This window comes from Phaseolus vulgaris, chromosome 2 (assembly GCF_000499845.2).
Source record: "Phaseolus vulgaris cultivar G19833 chromosome 2, P. vulgaris v2.0, whole genome shotgun sequence".
Lineage (NCBI taxonomy): Eukaryota > Viridiplantae > Streptophyta > Magnoliopsida > Fabales > Fabaceae > Phaseolus > Phaseolus vulgaris.
Window position 1 is genome coordinate 12,527,311 of NC_023758.2, and position 23,522 is coordinate 12,550,832.

The 23,522-nt window shown below is 32.3% G+C and overlaps 1 protein-coding gene across 11 annotated transcripts; it reads left to right on the plus strand.

The window, feature by feature from the left end:
- Positions 1-7,705: 7,705 nt before the first annotated feature.
- Positions 7,706-15,416, plus strand: LOC137810715 (DEAD-box ATP-dependent RNA helicase 57-like). 11 transcript variants are annotated; one of them, XR_011080948.1, is made up of 15 exons: positions 7,706-7,956; positions 8,679-8,878; positions 8,967-9,096; positions 9,192-9,322; positions 9,404-9,495; positions 9,619-9,715; positions 9,892-9,972; positions 10,063-10,295; positions 10,773-10,967; positions 11,097-11,187; positions 11,607-11,729; positions 12,002-12,152; positions 12,296-12,503; positions 13,814-13,921; positions 15,193-15,416. XR_011080948.1 is itself a non-coding variant. In XM_068612124.1 (13 exons), the coding sequence occupies exons 2-13, from the start codon at positions 8,798-8,800 to the stop codon at positions 12,496-12,498; spliced, it is 1,608 nt and encodes a 535-aa protein (XP_068468225.1). In that variant the 5' UTR covers positions 7,706-7,956; positions 8,679-8,797; the 3' UTR covers positions 12,499-12,891. The 11 variants fall into 11 exon arrangements, 4 of the variants coding, with proteins under 4 accessions (XP_068468225.1, XP_068468224.1, XP_068468226.1 ...); XR_011080947.1 differs by having other exon boundaries at positions 7,724-7,889; positions 8,672-8,878; XR_011080949.1 differs by having other exon boundaries at positions 7,735-7,889.
- Positions 15,417-23,522: the final 8,106 nt, after the last annotated feature.

Consider the following 23,522-nt stretch of genomic DNA (forward strand, 5'->3'; position numbering starts at 1 on the left):
TTGAGGATGCATCAGATCATGATAGGTCCCCGTCAAGGCAGGGGTTGCCCACTCCGACTTCGAATTTCCCATAACCGGGGATGCTAAGGAATTCGCCTGCTATTATGCAAGGCAAAGGCTTAGACTCAGTTACGACTCCTATTGATGATCATCATGTGGAGGTCTCTACTTTTGTGGTTGTACCATCTCTGTTGCGTCCTACCTCTCCTTGGAGGGCTAAATCACCAATAGATTCTAAAGCACCAATTAATATTCCAATTGATGGTCATATGTGAAGGTCTCTATTATTGTGAATGTACCGTCTCCGTTGCCTTATACCTCTTCTCGGAAGGCTAAATCTCTTGGGGATGTTAAAGCATTATCGTTGGTCCTGCAAAATCACTTTTCCTCTCTTGATGGTTTGGAAACTACATATGTTGTTTCAAAATTTTGGGTTAATCCTAATGAGATAGAGGAGTATGCTAGTGATATTGGGAGGAAATAGTTTGCACTAAAAGAAAACTATGGAGACCACCTAAGAGGACTGGTAAATCCAAAAAAACTGCTAAGGTAGTTCTCTCTACAACGTCGCAATGAAGGTCTCTTCATTTTTCTGGAATGTTAGAGGACTGGGAAACCACAAAACTTTGGAAATGTTTATTAGTTTACTTAAACTACATAAACCCCTCTTGGTTTTTCTTGCTGAACCTATGATATCGTACACTGATGCTTTCAACGTCCTTTTCAAATATGTTAATATGCATTTGGTGGCTACGTCTCTTATTGTTAATAAAGTTGCTAAGCTTTGGTGTTTGTCGGTTCCTAATCTTGTCCAAAATTTCTTGGTCAATGATCAATTTATTTTTGTAACTTGTCCTCTACATGATAAATGTTTTAGCTTTGCAGGTGTTTATGGTGCTAACACATACATGGCTAGACAGTTTTTGTAGAGGGATCTTAGTTCCTTCACAGGACTTTGGTGTATTCTGGAAGATTTTAATGTTATGCTCTCGGCGGATGACTGTAAAGGAGGAGTGGCTCCTAATCAGGTTTCTTGTAATGAATTCCTTGATTGGATTAATACTAATGGTTTTTCTTGTATGCCTTTTACTGGATCTTATTATACTTTGTGTAATGGAAGGAGAGGGTTGCATAGAATTCATAGAAGACTAGATAGGGCTTTATGTAATGGAGTGTGTCTGGATGAATGAGATTCTTGTACTTACCAGGTTATTGTTAAAAATTGTTATGATCATTCCCCTATTCTTGCTAGTTTTGCTAGTAATTCTTTGAGGAAGGTTAGCAATTTTCATTTCTTTTCTATGTGGCTTCAGGAAACTTTATATTTGAAGCTTATTCATGATTCTTGTACTAATAAGGTTGTTGGTTGTCCTATGTTTATTTTGCAACATAAGTTAAAAAGGTTGAAAATTGAGCTCCGAGACTGGAATAAAAATCATTTTGGTAATGTTCACAATGCACTTCTTCTTAAGCAGGGTCTCCTCCTTAGTATTTAACAAAAATGAGAGACTGCTAGTTTGTCTGATATTGATGGGCTTCTCTGTCTAGAAAAGATTGCTAAGGAAGAGCTTGATCATGCTCTTCATTGTCAATATTTCTTTTGGAAAGAAAGGGCTAAGATGTTATGGTTCAAAGATGGAGATCGAAATACTAGTTTTTTCCATGCTATGGTCAAAAGGAGAAATAATTATAGTGAGATTCATCGTCTACGGATTAATAATAAGGTTATTGAGGATCCTAAACTCATTAAGGATCATATTTTGGACTATTATAAAAAAATTATGTTGAGTTTATTTCTAATGTTCCAGACACAAGAAATATGGAGGATTTTATTAGTTGTTATATTCCTGAGCTATTTTCCTATGATGTTGATTAAATGTCCTGATTTTTTGAAAATCAAGACTGTTGTTTTTAATCTTCATGGTAATAGTGCTCCTGGTCCTGATGGTTTTGGTGGTGTTTTCTATCATTCTTGTTGGGACATTATTGGGACAGGTGTTTGCAATGTTGTTCAACAATTTTTTTAAACAAAATTGGGTTCTCCCTAAAATGAACAATAATGTGGTATCTCTTATTCCTAAGATTCATGATGTTGACCATTAAAGATTACAGACCAATTGTTGTTGCTAATTTCAAATTGAAGATTATTTTCAAGATACTGGCGGATAGGCTTGCACTTGTGGCTGCTGTAATCATTTCTCCTAATCAATATGGGTTTGTGCAGGGTATAAAGATTCAGGATTGCATGTGTATTGCTTCTGGAGCTATTAACATGCTTTCTAAAAAGGTTAGAGGAGGTAATGTGGCTTACAAAGTTGATATTCATAAATCCTTTGACACTCTGAGTTGGAAGTTTTATTAGTTTTGACACGCTTTGGTTTTCACCCCTCGTTTGTCGGTTGGATTAGTACAATTCTCCGTTCAGCTATGCTTTCGAACAGAATAAATGGCAGTTTGGTGGGGTTTTTTTTCCTTGTAATAGAGGTGTCAGACAAGGTGATCCTTTGTCTCCTTTACTTTTCTGTCTTGTAGAGAAAGTTCTTAGTAGAGGTATCTTTAAGCTTGTGAATGATAAGAAAATTTTACATATGGCTAGTCCGCAAGGTTATCTCACTCCCTCTCATATTTTATATGCTGATAACATATTTGTTTTCTGTAGGGGGTATTTAGTCTCTTAGAAGTTTGAGTATTTTTCTTAAAACATATGGTGGTTTTTCTGGTTAATATGTTAATAACTCCAAAAGTAGTTTTTTCACCATGGATAATTATGCAAGATTTGTTACCAAAATTCAACGTATTCTTTCTTGTAGTCATGGTTGTTTGCCTTTCAATTATTTAGGAGTGTCTATCTTTATTGGTGCTCCAAAGTGTCGATTTCTTCAACCTTTGACTGATAAAGTCAAATTGAAGCTAGCATCTTAGAAAGGTAAATCTCTTAGCATGATGTGTTGAATTCAGTTGGTGGTGATTACTGGATTTCTAGCTTATAGCTTTAATATGTATAAATGGTTTATTTCACTTCTTAACCAAGTTGAGAAGTGGTGTCGAACTTTTATATTGGACTGGTGATATTCTGAAAAAAGGCACAAGCACAGTGAATTGGGATACGATTTGTTCTCCTCTTGAGAATGGAGGTTTGAAGATTATTAATCTTCGTCATGAAAATAATACATATCTTCTTAAACTTGCTTGGAACTTTGTGTATAGCAACAAACCTTGGTCTTTGCTCTTGAAAGTCAGGGTTCTTAAATCAAAATACGAGTTTAGAATGGTTTATAGATTATCCTCTCTTTGGCCTGGATTAAGCAGTTTTATTTTACTATACTTGATTATACTTCTTGGACTGTTGGTACATGTTCTTTTATTAATTTCTATAATGATAAATGGTGTTCTACTACTTTTTTAGCAAATATTGCAGGGTTATTTGATGGTGCTAGCATTTCGAATACAATCTCTCAGTTTTGGACAGGTTGTGATTTGAATATTCCCTTATCTTTAATCATATCATGGTTAAGGAGGAACAAGATATTCCTAATTGGATTCTAGATAAGTCTGGTCGTTTTACTCTTAAATCAACTATGACTTTTTTCTTGGAACCAGGAGTTCCCTGTGGTTGGGGTAAATTCATTTGGTCTTCATCTATTTCGCCTTCCAAAACTCTAGTACTCTGGAAAGTTTTTCATGGGCGGCTTCCTATGGATCAACATATTCAGAATAAAGGTTTCATATATGTTCTATGTGTACGCTTTGTGAAAAACATGAGAAATCTATTCAACATTTATTTTTGAATGTTTTAATGCTTTGCATATTTGGAGTTGGATTCGACAGTTTTTTCTTACTTCTCATTTATCTAATAAGGATGACTTTCTTTCTTTAATTAAGAGTGATGGTAGTCATTTGGTTAAATTGATTAAGCTTGTTGTGATAACTTTTTCTATTTAGATGATATGGCATATGAGGAATTATGTTCGATTTCAGGATAATATTAAGGTTTCTAAAGCTATTTCGATAATTAAAGATTTAACTTGTCTAGTGGGAAATTCGTCTAAAGTTTCAATGAAGAATGATATGTTGGATATGAACATGATTAAGTTTTTTGGTATTAATACTCATAGTGGTAAAATTCTTTGTTCTCTTCCTGTTAGATGAGAGTTTCCTTCACTAGGGTGGGTTAAAATTAATACTGATGGGGCTGCTAGGGGTATCCGAGTCTTGCTACTTGTGGAGGAATTTTCCGCGGGAGTATGGAAGAATTTATTGGTGCTTTCTTTGCGTTTCTTGAAGTTTAAACTGCTATGGTTGTTGAGTTTTATGAAGTTATACATGCTATGGAGGAAGCTCAAAAGATGAGCCTTACTAAAGTCTGGCTTGAATGTGATTCTGCCTTGGTATGTACTGCATTTACTATTATGACTAATGTTCTGTGGATGTTTCGTAATCGATGAAATACTTGTCTTAATTACTGTGGGAAAATCAGGTTCAGGGTTTATCATATTTTTCGTGAAGGGAATGCGTGTGCTGATAAGTTGGCTACTTTAGGATTTATTCATAGAGAATCATTTCACTGGTATAATAGACTTCTGTCCAGTCTGTTTTTAGAATTCTTTATGAATATGTATAGTCTACCTATGTTTCGTTTTTGTTAACATATGAGTTTTGGTCTAATCCTCCAATATTTTTGTATTTTCTTTCTTTTTTTAATAATACATTTTCATGTGATGATAAATGATTGTTGTTACTTGAGATGTCAGTCTAGCTGACATGTCAAGTTGTATAATGCTACATAACATGAAAACTTTCGTAAAAAAAAAAACTATTATTATTATTATAATATATAATAATATACAAAGAGGATGTCAATTTTATGTATATAAATTTTTAGGAATTTTTTTCTTCAAATAATTACTTTTTAAAATTCAAATAAATACTTAGAATAAAATAAAATATGTAATAATAAAAAATTTATTTACAATAAAATTTTAAAAATTATTTATTTTTATAATTACTTATAATAAACATCTTTCTATAATTTAATAATACATTTTTTATTTAAATAATTACAATTATAATAATAATGATAATATTTGTTCTTATCAAAAGTAAACAATTTTGAGATGATTTATTCTTTCATAAATAAAAAATAATTTATTTGTTTATTTAATAAAATAAATAATTTGAATAACTTCTCTTTATTCTAAAATAACTAAATAACTTATATTTTTTAAAATAATGGCATTCACTCTATAATATATATAATTTATTTTTTAATAAATATAAATAAATTTTTATTTATATTTAACGGCTACATATATATATATAATATAATAATTTACTTTTAGTTATTAATTAAAAAATAAAAATAATAATATTATTTACCATTTTTAAAATATAATAATTTATCCTTTAATATATATAATTTAATATTTAATAAATAAAATATAGATTATTAAGTCAATACAATTTATTACATTGTAGTATGTTTATTTCATATTCAAATTACTTTTTAAAACATTTTATTCATTTATTAGATAAAAACAGATTGATACGTCTATGCCATGTGGCAATTTCCATCTATCAAATCATCACTCTCTTAGCTAACTCAAAGGATATAATTGAGTTTTTTTTTTCAAATGGAAACCATATTAAGTAAAATGAAAAGTGAGGGCATAAATTCATTTTTGGCTAATTCGTATTAAACCTAATAATAATAATTAAAATATTGAATTGTAAAATATTATTTAATTTGATTAAATTTTTTATTTAATTAAAATTAAATTAAATTGAATAATTGATTGTATATTTGGTTCAGATTTTTTTTTTTCAAATTTGTGTTCTTTTATTATAAAACATATGCTATTTATATCTATATATATAAATAATTTATTCTAAAACTATTTGGTGACTCAATTTTAATGTTTATACAAAATTACAATGAATATTATACTATATAAGTTTATAATAATGTATCTAAGAAATCCATACATAAGTTTGTAATAAATTAAAATATTACGATATAGACTTATAATAATATTTAAAAAATATAAATACGCATAAATATATAATAAAAAAAAAAAATATTGATCCTGAGGCAACAACACCTACTGCTAATAATAATTATAATAATAATAATAATACTTAAAATAATAATAGTTATAATAATAAGAAGAAGAAAATAATACTAATCATGGAATAATTGAAAAGTGTATATGATATATGATTTAGTACTTTCCTCATACTTTATCATAATTTTGGAGTATTTGAAGTCATCAGTCCAATTAACTTTTGGAACTCTTTATGTTTACTTGCACACTTTCCACCCTCAGAAGAAATTCACTTTTTATAACTTATTAAAAAGTTAAAACATATAAATGTAAATATAATTAAATTATTTTATTATTATAATAAAATAAATAAATTTAATATTTGTTAATATAGGATACAATAATTAAATAAATATATTAAAAGATTGAATAAAAATAAAATAATAAATTTTAATTTTGATGTTTTGTTTTAATATATTTTTATTCTAAAATATAACTTTTTTATTTATTAAAATTTTATAATAAATTTTTATTTTAATTTTTAATTCATTTTTAAAAAAAATATTTTTTACATTAAATTATTTAAATACTATTTTATAAATTAATTTTCTAAATATATTAATATACAACCAAATTTACCCTATTAAATCAGTTAAATATACTACAAACTTTATTTTTTCACTTACTTTTTCTCAATCTAAATAACTTATCTTTTAATTGCTTTTTTTTTTCTTTTATGCTCTCCTTTTAATCCAATGAAATTCTTTAGAAAGAAAAAAAAGGAGTAAAAGGATTTTAGATGATTAGATTAATATATTATAATAATTTTTATTTCATATATTAAAATATTTAAAAAAATAATTTGTAAAATAAAATTTTAAACATACATTAGTGTAAAAATTACTTTTCAAACATATAAATTAAAGTTAAAATATTTTTTAAACTTAAATAAAAAAAGGTTATCAATTTTTTATAAATAAAAGTTATATCTCAAAATAGTACTAAAATAAATTAAAGTATACATATAAATTAGAATTTTAATAAATCAAATTATATTTAAAAAAAATAAAAATATATAAAATAACATAAATGATAAAATATTAAAATTTAGATTAATTAGTTTGTTATATTAATTTATTATATTTAAAATATCACTATTAATAAAAGATTAATATAATTTATTATGTTAAAAAAATTAGTTATATTAAAAGAGAATCAATTATATTTATTTTGAATTATAGGAGATGAAATAACTTCTAAATTTTATAATTCATATTATTATTTTTAAAATCATATTTGGATTTAGAAGATATGTTCGTATTGGAAAATATATTATGAATTTTACAAAATCTGAAATTTTGTAAAAAAGCATATTTTGAATTATTCAATCGTTATTTTTAAAAGTAATTTATAAATTTTATAAATCTGAATTTTTTTAAAAAGTATAATTTAAAATTTTGAATTATACAATCGTTATTTTATAATTTAAAATGTAATTTAGAAAAAAATATTTTATTTAATAAAATTTGAAAAATATTTTCACCAAATTCTATAATATATAATGTATTTTTTTAAGAAAAATATTTCAACTTATAAAATCTAAAAGTAATTTTAAATTAAAATAATTTAGTATTTTAAGAAATTCAAAAGGGTAGCTAAACCCTAAACTATGAAGATATAGCAAAAAAAAGCTTTTGTGAGTTTAGGGTTTAACAGAAATCCTAATTGTGGCTCCTTGTCTCATTTTTCCGCAATTTGATCTGGTTGCTTCAACTTTGGCCCTTTGGGAAACACCCTTTTGCGGCTTCACATTCTGTCAGTCAGAATCCAGTGAAGCAGTGTAAAACGGTACACCTCACATTCCATCTACTTTTCTCTCCATCGCTATCTTTGAATCTTCTGAACGTTTGTTATGGTGAGTGGTGGGGTGGGTTTTCTCCTTTGACTTATCTCTCTTCTCATTTTATCATCAAACCTAATAATCGCGTGATGTAAGTAGTCAAGTTTGTTTAGTAGGATAACAATGTTACCCCTGTTTTAAAACACTAGTAGCAGTTTCTGGTGTTAAAATGGTTTCCGGGTTATACTGATGAGTTTTTTAGTGCCGATTTTTTGTACCCAACTCTGTTTGTGAGATTCTTTCAAGTAAACTTGAGTTTTCACTTGTGGGATTTGAGTCTAGTTTGTGGAACTTCAGTTGAGTTCCGAAGTGTATGTGCTTCGTGTACACAGTGTTTTCTTCACATGCATACTCCCCAACCTATACATGTTATGCTTTGTCACAACATTTAAAATCGTAATCACCTTTTCTACATACAAATTTATGCATATTTATATATTTGATCTAATTTTAGATTGATAAATGAAACATATGGTGAAGACTTTGGCATTGGTAATGGCCATTACAGTGTTATGAATTTAAGTGTTTAGGATAAGCTGTCATAACTAATAACCATCATTAATGTTTTGTTTGTTTAGGAATTTTTTTTAACTTTTAATGCTATATTAGCATTTTGAATACATTTGATGTGTGAATGGTTTATGTAAACTTCTGTTTTTGATTTGATTCATTTTATGTGCAATGAAATTTGTGTTTTTGGTTTCCTTGATCTTGTGACATGGATTTTTAGTTGGTAGGTTAGTACTTGGTATTTCCAAGTGATGCTGGAAAATTGCACAAGGAAGTGGAAGAAGGAACTGCACATCCCGTGACTCATTACAGAAACCCCTAAATCCTCTTTTTCTTCCAATTGTCAATGGCCAGCGACTCGTCGTTTTTGTTTTCCGGCATTCGTTTCGACCGGAAGAAGTTCGGTGCAGATATTGCCAGGTTCCAGGTACCCTCTCTCTCTCATCGTGCATATGCTTATTCACTGTTACACCACATACTATTAATAACTGTTATTTTCCGTTGATTTTGAAAAGAAAAAGGAGAGCGATACTGATTCGGTGAAGATTTGGAGCGTTGCCGAAGACGAAAGCGCGAAAATGAGGGAAGCAGTAGAAGAGAAAACAACGTCCACGAAGAAGAGGAAGCGCAAGGGAAACTCTTCCGGTATTCACATTCTCGTGCTTTATTTATACTATGTTATCTCTTGTATTCAACGTTTCATATCTCACTTTTGTTTTGTGTTCGTAAACGCATAAAAGAAACTGTTGAAGGGTTCAACGTGTTTAGAAATTCCGCATCTGGGGTGCAGTCCAGTGGTGAAGTTCAAGCTGATGAGGAGTCTATTGAACTGAATAAGATGAATAAGAAGGAAAAAAATCGTCAACTCGAGGTTCCTTTTCTGTTTTGTGATGCGTAATTATAAGTGTTAGTAAGTTTGTGCAATGGTTTTATATTTTGAATAATTTTTCAGCGGGACGCGATATTCAGAAAGCAGCACAACATTCATGTCTCTGGTTATAATGTACCGTCTCCTCTTCAAAGCTTTGACGAGTTGAAATCAGGGTATCTTTCGTGAGAATGCTATGTTATCTCATTTCAGTAATGTCTTTTATTCCCTTTGCTTCTCATTCTCGTATTTGGTTTACAAGAAAGGGAGGATTCGGAATCTTAATGAATTGTTTGCAGATATAACTGTCCATCGTATTTGTTGCGCAATCTGAAGGAGCTTGGATTCAAACTACCAACGCCTATTCAAAGACAGGCTATTTCAGTACTTTTAGATGTATGGATTTTATGTTAATTTACTTTTGGTATAAGTATTTTTCATTTGGTTTTCTGGTCTTTAGAAAACTGTTACTAAAGTTTGATCATGATTCATATGCAGTTTCTATTATCCTTGGGATAGGTATTAACTTAATATTGTTTTAACTGCTGTATTTCTTCAATTATTTGGGATAGGGTCGTGAATGCTTTGCGTGTGCACCAACTGGTTCTGGGAAAACCCTTGCATTTGTATGTCCAATGTTAATGAAGCTTAAGGTATTTTGCTTATTTTCTCCGCCCGTGTTTGCAGATCACAATGTCCTGTGTACTCGGTTCGTATGATATAACGTCTTTTATGTTTTACAGGACCCAGAAAGAGGTGGCATTCGAGCTGTCATCCTTTGTCATACCCGTGAATTGTCTGCTCAGATATTTCGAGAGTGCAAAAAGCTTGCCAAAAGAACAAAATTTCGTATTAAGTTAATGACTAAAAATCTCTTAAGAAATGCTGATTTTTCAAAGTTTCCATGTGATATACTAATATCTACACCACTCCGATTACGCTTGGCTATCAAGAAGAAGAAGATTGATCTTAGCAGGTGCGATGATACATTTGTTTTTGTTGATTTAAACCTGAAATCCTTAAAATACTAATCAAGTAATCATTATAGACTTGCAGTATAAGCATCTTTTATCCACAAATATTTTATCATGAATGCTTATATAGATGGTTTATTGTTACTCTCTTGCTCTCGTATTATTATACCGCAGTTTTTTATCATAATAATTGATTGAGCTATAGTTTATTGATTATCGATCAATTGCACATTTGATGCGAAATGGTTTCCTGGGATGGAATGTATGATAACCTTGGGGGAACCATTTTACTGTTAGTATCCATTCCTTTTGATTGTGCTTGTATTAAACGTCATGGTCCAATTGCTGCGGGTTTGGTAGATTCTTTTATATGTATCTTACAATTGTGTCTAGAAAGTCAGTAGCAGATATCTGATAATTTATTCAATAGCTCGTTGTATTGATATTTTTATTTCTTCCAACTATTTTGGGTGCTTCAGAGTTGATTATCTTGTCCTTGATGAATCGGATAAGCTTTTTGAGCCTGAATTATTCAAACAGATTGATTCTGTTCTCAAGGCATGCTCCAACCCATCAATCATACGCTCACTTTTCAGTGCTACTTTACCTGATTTTGTTGAGGATCGAGCTCGAGAACTTATGCATGATGCTGTTCGTGTAATTGTTGGCAGGAAGTAAGTTAAATGCAAAACATTTACAAACATGATACTCCAGAGCATATACTTAATACAGTTTTAGAGCATATACTTAATACAGTTTTAGTTAACATTATTTTAAGATGATGTCTAATGCTTTTGGATCAGGAATATGGCTTCTGAAACGATAAAGCAAAAATTGGTTTTTACTGGAAGTGAAGAAGGAAAACTTCTTGCAATTCGTCAAAGTTTTACAGAGGTAAATTGCTAAACTAATTCACTGGATGATAATGCTAGTCAGTCCCATTTTCTTATGCTTCTAGGGGTTGTGTCTCGCAGTTAAACATTAGTTGGTGTAGGTATGTTTAAAAGAAACTGGAATTGTCCCTACAATTTACTATTAATATATATTTTCCTATTATTATTCTTTTTTGTAGACTCATTTCTTTTACTGATTGTGCGCTGCATGTATGTAATTAAGCATTTTGTTTATTCTAGGTTTGGTGTTAAATAATGTGTCTTGGACTTAATATGGACTTGGAATGTTTAATTATATATCACTTACCTTCGCTTAACTAACTTGCAAAATGCATATAATTGTAGTCCCTCATATGAGGTATATTGGTATTTTTTAGTTGCTTGCCTTCTGGCCTTCTTATTTGCTGCAACATCTTGTAGAGTCTAAATCCTCCAGTATTGGTTTTTCTCCAAAGCAAAGAACGAGCCAAGGAGCTGTACGGCGAGCTTGCATTTGACAACATTAGAGTTGATGTCATTCATTCTGATTTGTCTCAACAAGAGGTAGTTAGAACAACGCAAGATATTTATTTGAAAATACATAGAAAATTTGCAACATTCCCCTTCCTCTCCAAAAACTTCAAAATGAAAAGAAAACGGATAAGTGTGACCGAGGTCTGATTTTTAATATTTGAATGAAGATGATATTCCTTATGTTATGACTACTATTTGTTCATATTTCTTTTATCATAGGCATAGGTACTCCAATTCTAAAGCATACTTTTTCATTTAGCAGTTTTTTGTGATTTATGAATCTCAATTTTTTTTTTATGTAGCGAGAAAATGCTGTTGATAACTTCAGAGCTGGAAAAACATGGGTTTTGATTGCTACTGATGTGGTTGCCCGGGGCATGGATTTCAAAGGTGTGAACTGTGTGATCAACTATGATTTCCCTGATTCTGCCTCCGCATATGTCCACAGAATTGGTATGTGCAGCTATATTAATTTTGCTTTAGATTTGAGAAAAGATATTTATAGGAATTACAGTTTGTATTATTCTCATGGAGACTTTTGTTTACTAAATCCACGTATTATTATTATTATTTGTTGACATAGTTGTTTTCATTAGGTCGTTCTGGCAGAGCAGGGAGGACTGGAGAAGCAATTACTTTTTACACAGAGGACGACATTCCATTCCTGCGGAATGTTGCTAATCTTATGGCAGCATCGGGCTGTGAAGTTCAATCCTGGCTCATGGAGTTGCAGAAAAAGAAGTGGAAGAAGCACCGGCCCAAAAGAGATTCAATCTCCACAAAACCAGAAACAGCATAGAATGGGTGAACATGAGTGTAACCCTGAAATTTCCTGTACTATACTATTTATATATTAGCAGGCCTGGCCAGGCAACACTGTGTTAAGATTTTTTCGTTACCATCCCCAAAAGTTTTAACACCATGATGAAAAGGGAAGGGAGTGGGGTAGGAATGTGACCGAGAGAATCACGTTTTAGGTTAATTAAGTGCAGAAGCTGGCAGTGTTGCCTAAAGTCTAAACCATGTCATAGGCTGCCGAAAATATCTTCCTACAGCTCTGAGGCCATTTTTCGAACAGTTGTATGCAAAAGAACTGCATTCTAAAATTTGAAATTGAGTTTGGAAAAGGGTGTATGCGCACTAATGACACATGAAAATAGTTTAATAAATAAATGCAGAAAATTCGTAATCACCTTTTCTACATATAAATTTATGCATATTTATATATTTGGTCTAATTTTAGATTGATAAATGAAACATATTGTGAAGATTTTGGCATTGGTAATGGCAATTACAGTGTTAAGAATTTAAGTGTTTAGGATAAGCTGTCATAACTAATAACCATCATTAATGTTTTGTTTGTTTAGGAATTGGTGCCATTTGGAATATGATGTAAATCTCTGTTTTGAATTGATTCATTTGATGTGCAATGAAATTTGTGTTCTTGGTTTCTTTGATCTTGTAACATGGATTTTTAGTTTGTAGGTTAGTACATGATACTTCCAAGTGATGCTAGGAAGTTGCGCAAGGGTTTTGAGTTGCATTAAACTATGAAATGAATTTCATGGAGATCCCATCAGATGGAAGTGGCAAATAGTTTTTAATTCAATTAAGTTGTCATGTAGATTTGGTATCCTCATGAATGTGATTACATTTGATTATTTATTGTGACCCTTGCCTGGAGGTAGGAAATGGTAAAATGATGTATGTACTTAAGTTTTTTAGCTGTGATTGCATTGATTTACTGGTGTTTATTAAGTTTTAAATTTTAAGGCTATATTAACATTTTGAATATGTTTGATGTGTTAATGGGTTATGTAATGAATTTAGTGATTTTGTCTGTTATCGTTTGATATTTGTTTGATTTTTTATTTTTTATTTGGTTTTCGGGAGAAGATAGTTTTTGGTCGGGGAGGCTCTATTTCCAATAGTGTGGCATGCAGTTGTGCATGTAGGTTCCCAATCAAGGGGGATTACTAGCAGCTAAATTTAAACCTAAGCCTTATAAGCAAAGTGCTTTGATCTTTTACAGTTTCATCAATCTTGTTGTAACTCTATTTTATTGAATTCTATTTACATAATGCTGACTATTCTTTGTTTTGCCCTCTGTGCAGCTACCTATATATTTTGTTGTGTCTTTAGGATGTTACGGTTTATTAATGGTTGGAGTTGGTCTGATGAATTTTCCAACCTGTCCTCAAGAAGCTCTATTGTTGCAGAAGGTATTCTTTTGTGTCAATGTAATGTAATTTGCTTGGTTTGTGCTTTTATAGTCCCTATATGCATGTTACTTTATGTGTGTACATTAAAATTTCTGGACTGAAAAGATGCTATGTTTAATTTCCACACACATATTGTGGATTAAGAATTAGATATTATTTATATTTATCAAACTAGATGCTATTTAAAATTTTTATAAGAGAAGGATATGTTCTCTTATTATAAATTACATAGAAGTAAAAAAATGGAGTCTTAAAAATGACCGACAACAGAAACATGCCAGTCATATTTCCCAAAACACCGTGCCAAAGAAGTCATCTCAAAGCACACCTGTTTTTCACCGGCCACTTTACACTTTGGGCCTTAATAACTTTGTGGTTTCTAATTTTTATTATTATTGTTATGTTTGAAACGTTTGAAGACTCCACTATAGCATGGGGTGTGTGTCTCAATTCTAATTTCTTAGGGAGTTAATGACTGTGTCAGTTACCACTGGAGTTGGTAGGATTCTATCTCCAAGATCCCTTCCCTCAGGTTTATCATTTTTATTTGAAAAGAAATTCTAGGTGCAGAATCTGGAGTAGATATGGGACTTATCGAAGGATACTTTTATAATTCTAATGTAATCACAAAAATCTTCCAATGTCATTTGGCATACTGCAGACCTAGATTATAAATCATTTCTCTCTTCCTTTCTTGTATACCGATCTCCATCACATTATCATCATCCTCATTATCACTCAACGATACTCTGTCACTGATATATAGAGTCTGCGACATGTTCCATGTCAAGCTCCAATTATTCTATTAAAAAGTAATACAGGATTTTTGTCTGGATCATCAACAGGACCAACCACCCAAAGCTTAAGCTATTATTTGGTAGAATATTTTTTCATATCCAATTTCTGAAATCATCAATGAATGGTTATCTTATTTTATTGCTCCCCATACGTTTTTGAATTTTAGTTGACACTCTCTTTCCATATGCAGATAGATAGTAAATGTCATCAGCTAAATAGAAACCTAATTTTTCTATCCCTGCTCTCCCTCTTCCGAATTAGCACTGCATCTACTATAAGAAAATGATTTTGCTTCCACAAATCTCAATTCTATTTAAATTATAGTTCAATTGTGATGATGGTCATTATGCACTTACTACTTTTATTCTCCTAATTGCCCTTTTTTAAAGAATATAATCCTTATGGCCTGATTACAGTAGACTGATGCTGGAATGATAACGTGGAAAAATGTTGCTTATTTTGGTTCTTTTCAGGACATTGTTGAGGCCAAGGAATACTTGAAACAACAAGGAGTTTATCTCACTCTCGACTGATGTGGTTTCAGATCTAACGAGATGTTCTGAATAGGCTTCCGACAATTACCCGATTGGGAGTTGTGAAAGATTTTTTGACATAATATATAACTTCATACTCAACAAAATACTTTCAGCCAATGTACATGAACTCTTTTACAATCAATGGATAGTTTTTGTTGTTAGTGTTCTTTTATTTGTATATTTTAATTTTGATTACAAATCTGTGGCCTTTGAGAACATTAGAGAGAATGATTGAACTTGCTCACCCATTAGGGTCGCTTAGTGATAGTATTATTGAGTATTATAATCAAATACACAAGTTTTGATTATGATATCTCTGAGCCACTAGTAATATCAGTAAGATTGCTTGTCTTGTGTGAATTATATTTTATATCGGGAAAAATATATTATTCACCCAAACTTAAAATATTTTAAAAATTATGTAAGAACTAAATTACTAATTCAGTTCAAACTTATTTTTAATTTGATTGAATTAAGTGAATATAACATTGTATTTAAATCATTCTAAAGAAATTACTTTATTTAAATAATTAATATTGATATATCTATATATCCATTAATATGTATGTGAGAAATTTCAATTAAATAAATATGTTTGTATTGGTGCAAGTATAGGGCACTGTAGATACTACATCCATCTCCATTGAATTTATCTTTCTATTTGTTGTGGATATTATAGCACTCCATGTCCCAGTAGGTTTGACTTGTTTAAAGATCCAAGACCATTAATATTTCATATTAAATTTGAAATAGTTAAATAATATAATAATTTTATAAGTCAATGAGAACTAATGTTAAACAAAATTAACTATACAATTTTAAACCATCGTTACTCTAGATATATGATTATTGAGTAAGATGAATTTTACGAGTGTCAAATATAATTATAAACTTGCTTTTCAAATTGAATGATTGTAATTTTAATTTATTTAAAACTTGAATTTTCTTCTACTCTCGAAATTATAAAGGTTAATTATCAGGAAAAATGAGTGAATATTTCACATTTGTAAAACAATGGCCGAATTAAAAATGAAACTATTTTAAGAATTCAAAGTTCGAATTGTGACACTACAATATTGGATACATAATGACAAACCAAAGTATTTAAACCAAAGGAAACTTCTATAGAACATTCAATAATACCAAGAGAATTCCTCTGACACATTCTATTATTTTCATGAGAGTCCATTACTGTGTAACTATGTTTTGTATTATGAATTTAGCTAAAACAGTAATATGAAATAAAGAATTGTTAAAGATAAATTAGCAGAAATTTGCTTGAAATGGGAATAGTAAAGAGAAGTTGCCCAAGTATTATAATAAGATGTACATGATAAAATTATCAGACTAAGCATGCAAGTTTACAACTTAATAGAGCATTTTAAAATCTTTAACAGTATTAAGAAATATGGAGAGCGAAAATATAAGAACGTATTATTAAAATGTAATTATGAATGTGATTAAAGAGTTCTCTATTTATAGATATTATTGTTCTTACAAGACTGAATATTCTTTACACAAGGTCTTTTAGGTTGTTGTCTCATGGTCTTCGCGTCCTTCATCTTCGACAGAGTACCTGTAATTATACTTGGACTGATGTGATTCCAATAGCCACATAGAACAAGATTCTTGACATTTTTAGGAATCACCTTGAGCTGGAAAATATAGAGGCACTTTTCTTAGAGTTGGATCATTGTTCTAAGACAAGAACTCACCAATAACTAGTACCAAATCCCAAACTCATTTGGATGAACCAAATATTGTCAAATTGAATCAACAAAGAGATTAAAACTGGAATTGACCGAACAGAATTGAACAAATGATCAAATGAACCGAACCAAAACAGAAATTAAAAACAGAAACAGAACATAGTGCTAGAAAATAGAAAAAACCGAAACTGAAAAACTCAAGAACACAAAGCAACATGAACAATTGAAGAAGAAGAAAGGAAGGAGAAGAGAATGCTCATGAAGATGGAAGGAGGATGGATGATCTCGCCACTAGAAGTGTGGAATGCTCCTAGATGAGAGTGATGCCGCCACTTGAGGACTCCATTGATCCATCAAGATAAGACTAGAGAAGAAGGCTCCAAAAGCTCTCCAAAGGTCACTCAAAATTTGAGTAGAGTTTTCTTAGATTAATTCCAATCTGAATTTTACAAAGAGAGCACCTCTATATATAGCCTAAGGTGCTGAAAAACTAAGCTAAAAAATTTTAAAATTCCCTCCTAAACTATTCTAGAAACCGGCGCCTAAAACAAACCTCCTATGGCACCTCCTATTCTACTCCTACACCTCTCTACTAATACACCCCCCTAAAGTTCCTAATTAAAACCTACAAGATGCTAAAACAAAAGAGGTTTCTAATGTTTCCCTCTAAGCACCTTCAACTAAAGAAACTACAAAAAGAGAAAATAAATGTCCTCTAGCTCCCAAAGCTTTGAACATACTTCTTGTAATCCTTTGAGGTGGACTTTGACCTCCATGGGCGTCCTCCATTTGTGCCTCCACCTCTTCTTGAGCTTGATGATTGGCCTCCATGTCCTCTTGAGCTTGATCTCCATCATACTCCCCGAGTTGGAGAGAATTCGACCACGAATTCTGGAGACCTACAGAAAAAGGAGTTAGATCGCTGACATTAAAAGTATGACTACCTAAGAATGTATCAGGCATATCTAACTCATAAGCATTGTCATTAATCCTCTTGAGGACTTGGAAAGGTCCATCCCCTCGAGGCATTAGTTTGGACTTCCTTTGAGTAGGAAAACGATCCTTCCTCAAGTGAAGCCAAACCCAATCGCCCTCATCAAACAACAATGCTTTTCTCCTTTTATTGGCAAGTTCAGCATACTTGCCAACCTTCTTCTCAATTCTCTTCTTGATGTCTTTATGCAAAGTTTTCACAAAAGAAGCCTTTTCATCCCCATCTTTGCACAAGACATCTTCAAGAAGGGGAATAGGAATAAGATCAAGAGGTGTTATGGGATTAAACCCATAGACCACCTCAAAAGGAGAATGGGAGGTGGTAGAATTTACTACTCGGTTATATGCAAACTCAACATGGGGTAGTAAATTCTCCCACACTCTAGGATTCCCCGAAATAAAGCATCTCAATAGTTGTCCTAAAGTTCTATTCACCACCTCGGTTTGACCATCAGTTTGTGGGTGGCAAGTGGTAGAAAATAAAAGCTTAGTTCCAAGCTTGCCCCACAAGGTCTTCCAAAAGTGACTTAAGAATTTAGGATCTCTATCGGACACTATAGACCTAGGAATCCCATGCAAGCGAACCACTTCTTGGAAGAAGAGGTTTGCAATGTGGCATGCATCATCCACTTTGTGGCAAGGAATAAAGTGAGCCATCTTTTAAAAACGATCCACTACCACAAAAATGGAGTCCTTTCCCTTTGATGTCTTGGGTAAGCCTAAGATGAAATCCATAGATATATCTACCCAAGGCATTGAAGGGATAGGAAGAGGAGTATATAGACCATGGGGATGCATTTTAGACTTAGCTTTGCGGCAAGCTATGCATTTATCACACAAATATGAACATGTTTATGCATATGAGGCCAAAAGAAATGTTCATGCAACACATCCAAAGTTTTAGCAACCCCAAAATGTCCCATTAAACCCCCCTCATGAGCTTCTCTAACAAGAGATAATCTAATAGAACATTGGGGAACACAAAGACGTTTTCCTTTAAAAAGAAAGCCATCTTGAATAAAAAAGTCTTTGTGTCCTCCTTTAAGACACTCTTGATAGATGGGAGAAAAATCAAGGTCATCATGATAAAGTTCCTTAATGTGATCAAAACCAAGATATTGAGAGGTTAAAAGATTTAGCAAGGTGTATCTTCTAGAAAGAGCATCCGCCACAATATTTATTTTGCCTTGCTTATGTTTGATCACATAAGGAAATTGCTCAATGAATTCCACCCACTTAGCATGCCTCTTGTTAAGTTTGTTTTGGCTTTTCAAATATTTAAGAGATTCATGATCACTATGTATCACAAACTCTTTGGGAAAAAGATAGTGTTGCCAAGTAAACAAAGCCCTAACAAGTGCATATAATTCCTTATCATAGGTGGAATAGTTGAGATGACTTCCCTTCAATTTCTCACTAAAATAGGCTATGGGGTGGCCCTCTTGAAGGAGAACAACCCCAATACCTATGCTTGAAGCATCACACTCAATCTCAAATGTCTTAGTGAAATTAGGAAGGGCCAAGATGGGAGCATTAGTCAATTTTTCTTTCAAAGTATCAAAAGCATTTTGTTGTGCTTCTCCCCAATGAAAGACCATATCCTTTTTCACTATGTCATTGAGTGGTGCGGCAATGGTACCAAAGTTTGGGACAAATCTTCTATAGAAAGAAGCAAGCCCATGAAAACTTCGGACCTTATTCAAAGATTTCGGTGTAGGCCAATTTTGAATGGCCACCACCTTTGTTTTGTCCACATGGACCCCTTTACAACTAACAACAAACCCTAGGAATTCTATATGATCAAGAGCAAACATACATTTAGCAAGGTTAGCATACAAATGTTCCTTCCTAAGGGTTTCCAAAACTTGCCTAACATGCAACCTATGGTCATTCAAAGATAAGCTATAAATGAGAATGTCATCAAAGTAAACCACAACAAACTTACCAATGAAAGGTCTAAGAACATGATGCATGAGGCGCATGAAGGTACTTGGTGCATTAGTTAAACCAAAAGGCATAACTAACCACTCATATAAACCAAAGTTGGTCTTAAAAGCCGTCTTCCATTCATCACCCGGTTTGATACGGATTTGATTGTAGCCGCTTTTAAGATCAATCTTTGAAAAGATTTTAGAACCATGTAATTCATCCAACAAATCATCTAGTCTAGGTATGGGATGCCTATACTTAATGGTTATGTTATTGATGGCCCTACAATCCGAACACATTCACCATGTGCCATCCTTTTTTGGCACTAAGATGATAGGCATAGCACAAGGACTCATGCTATCTTGCACCCACCCTTTCTCAATCAAAGCCTCAACTTGTTGGCGAATTTCCTTGGTTTCACTTGGATTGGTCCTATATGCTGGACGATTTGGTAAAGAAGAGCCCGGTATCAAATCAATTTGGTGCTCAATCCCTCTCAAAGGTGGAAGTCCATTTGGAGGATCTTGAAACACATCTTTGAACTCTTCTACCAAATTTTCCAAGCAATGAGAACTATCAACAAGTGATTCTACTCTAAGAGTTCTAGGGATGGCTAAGAAAAGAGGATGATGAGCCACTATTTCCCTTTCAATGTCACGCCTAGACACAAGGAGTGTAGGCTTAGAACTCTTATCTTTTTTATCTTTTTTATCTTTTTCACTCTCCCTCTTTTTCTTCATGATAACTTGGTCCTCATGGACTTCTCTTGGAGAGAGAGATTTTAAAGTAACCTTGTGACCATGGAATTCAAAAGATAATTTGTTGGTAAAGCCATCATGTAAAACTTTTCTATCAAATTGCCAAGGCCTTCCCAAAAGAACATGAGTGGCTTCCATGGGCACAACATCACATAATACCTCATCTTTGTATTTTCCAATGGAGAAATGGATGAGGACTTGTTTATTAACAATTATTTCTCCTACTTCACTAAGCCATTGTAACTTGTAGGGCTTTGTATGAGAGATAGTAGGCAATCCAAGCTTATCTACTACTCTTGTACTAGCCACATTTGCACAACTACCCCCATCCACTATCAAGGAACAAATGTTGTTTTGAATAAGACATCTTGTATGGAAAATATTTTCCCTTTGACTTTCATCAAAAGGTTGTGAAACTTGTCCAAGAAGTCTTCTCACAACTAACAAGTCCCCTTCAAGTGGACATTCGCTCTCTTCCTCACTAGATGCATGAGAATGCAATGAATGCTTTGGAGAATCTGAATCATGCTCACTAACTACAATGCCCTCATGCATGTACATACTTCGTTTGGAAGGACAATTTGCAGCAATATGACCATAACCCATACATTTAAAGCATTTAGTGTTAGATGTTCTAGTGGGAGACTTAGGTCTAGAAGTAGATGGCTTAGATTCCTTGGGTTTGAAAGAAGAATCTTTGGAAGGATGTTTAGAAAAAGAAGTTTTGTGCCTCCAAGACTTGGAGTAGTATCCATCATTGGAAGCATTTTTAAAAGAGTTTTTCTTAGCAAGTTGGGCTTCCACCTTCATTGCAAGATGAACTAAAGAACCCAATGATGAATACTCTTGTAACTCAACAATGTCTTGAATATCCTTCCTAAGACCACTCACAAACCTAGCAACCATGGCTTCTTCACTTTCTTCTAATTCAATTTTAAGCACAAGCGTCTCAAGCTCCTTATAATATTCATCCACATTTAGCGTGCCTTGTTGAAACCGTTGGAGTCTCAACATGAGGTCTTTCCTAAAATGTGGGGGCACAAACCTAGCGCGCATATGATCCTTTAAAGAGTTCCAAGAGTCCACGGGAGGACCCTTGTGATAGATAATGTCCTTTACAATTCCATGCCACCATTTCATGGCATAATCACTAAACTCTAGGGTGGCTAGCTTGAGCTTATGCTCATCTTGGATCTCAAAAATTTGTTCACACTTAGCCTCCCAATCTAAATACACATTTGGATCACTAGAACCATTAAAACAAGGTAGTTTGACCGAAGGAAGCTTGGACTTTGCATCATGGTAGAAGCCATTGCCGTAGTGAATTCTTTCCCCTTGGTGATGATGTCTTTGTCCATGGACTTGGGGTGGAGGTCTCCTTCTCCTATGCTCATCTTCACGGCCAACATCATTTGAAGAAGCTCTTGAAGATGGTCTATGAGAATGATGTCCATCATGGATAGAAGGAGATGGTCTAGCTTGTTGTACCTCCATCTTTAGCATTTTCTCCTCCAACCGTCTAATTGTTCTTTGAGCTTCATGTAATTCACCAAGAATTGAAGCTTTGGAAGGAGAATTCTGCTTGTAGGATGCATCACTTGAAAATCCAGCCATTTGTAATTAAAAACAGCAAACACACAAAAACAGCAAACAAGTTAAAAATTAGCAAAAACAGTGAGCTTTTTGGCAATGAAACTGCCGAAGTGAACTAAGGCTGAAAAGATATCACTCTCAAAGAAATAATGTTCTTGCACCAATCTGATCTTGAGGCCTTGGAATCCTTAAATGAAATATGTCAAAGCAAGCACACCAATCTTAAGAGCAAACCACCACAAAACCAAAGAAACAATAAAGACAAACAAGAAAAGGTATAAGCAAGGAAAGGTAATTGCAAAAGGAATACTATATGTAAGACAAACTCAAAGAGTAAGAATGAAAGACAATCAAGAAAATAAAGAACTCAATGAGAAAAGTAGGCACACAAAAGAATACCTAAGGAAAAGCACTAGAGTAGATGAAGAAAACAAAAATTTTAGCTACTGGAATTTTTATTTTTATTTTTATGCAAACTGTGCTTGATATTCACTGATTTAACTGGAACGTTGTAGAGCGAACTGGATTATGAAATTTATACCACAGAAACTTCAAGATGTTAACTCAATAATGGAACTGGAATTAATTAAAAACAGTAAGCCAATTGAGAGAAATAAATTTTTTAAAATCGCTGCCAGATTACCGTATTTTTTTTCGGCAGGAATGTACACTTTTTTTATTTTATTTATCATTTTTTGTGTACTTCATATTTTTGAATGATTCTTTTTTCTATTCTTTTATAACACTTTGAATATCTCAAATCCAGAATTTCAGAAATTTACAGTACGTAAATCAGTTGCAATAAGGAAAAACAGCAAGCACTCTTTTCAGAAACAGAGGAATACTAATAGAAATAAAAAACAGGATGATGAACTAGCAAAGACATAATAGAAAATGATGTATTGGAACTTGTATAGGTCTAGAATACAAGTATGAACTCAATTCTAAAAAGAAAATGCACAAAGGATCAACATCAATTCAGAAAATTATATGACACCAAAGCAAGAAACAATCAAAACAATAAAAGTACTACTAAAAGTAATGACAAATATGGAATAACATGACTAAGACAAAACTTGACATGATTACAAAATTAAAAGACACAACACAAATTGTAACAAGTGAAAGGAAGCTTAAGGTAAACTCTAGGAAGGATAATGCCATTCCAAAAGAGCAACCATACTCATAAGAATTATGAGTGCCATAAACCTTTCTACAAACACTTGGAGCAAAAGAAAAACAGCAAGAATACTCAATTAAAATTCTAAAACAGAAACTTAAATTG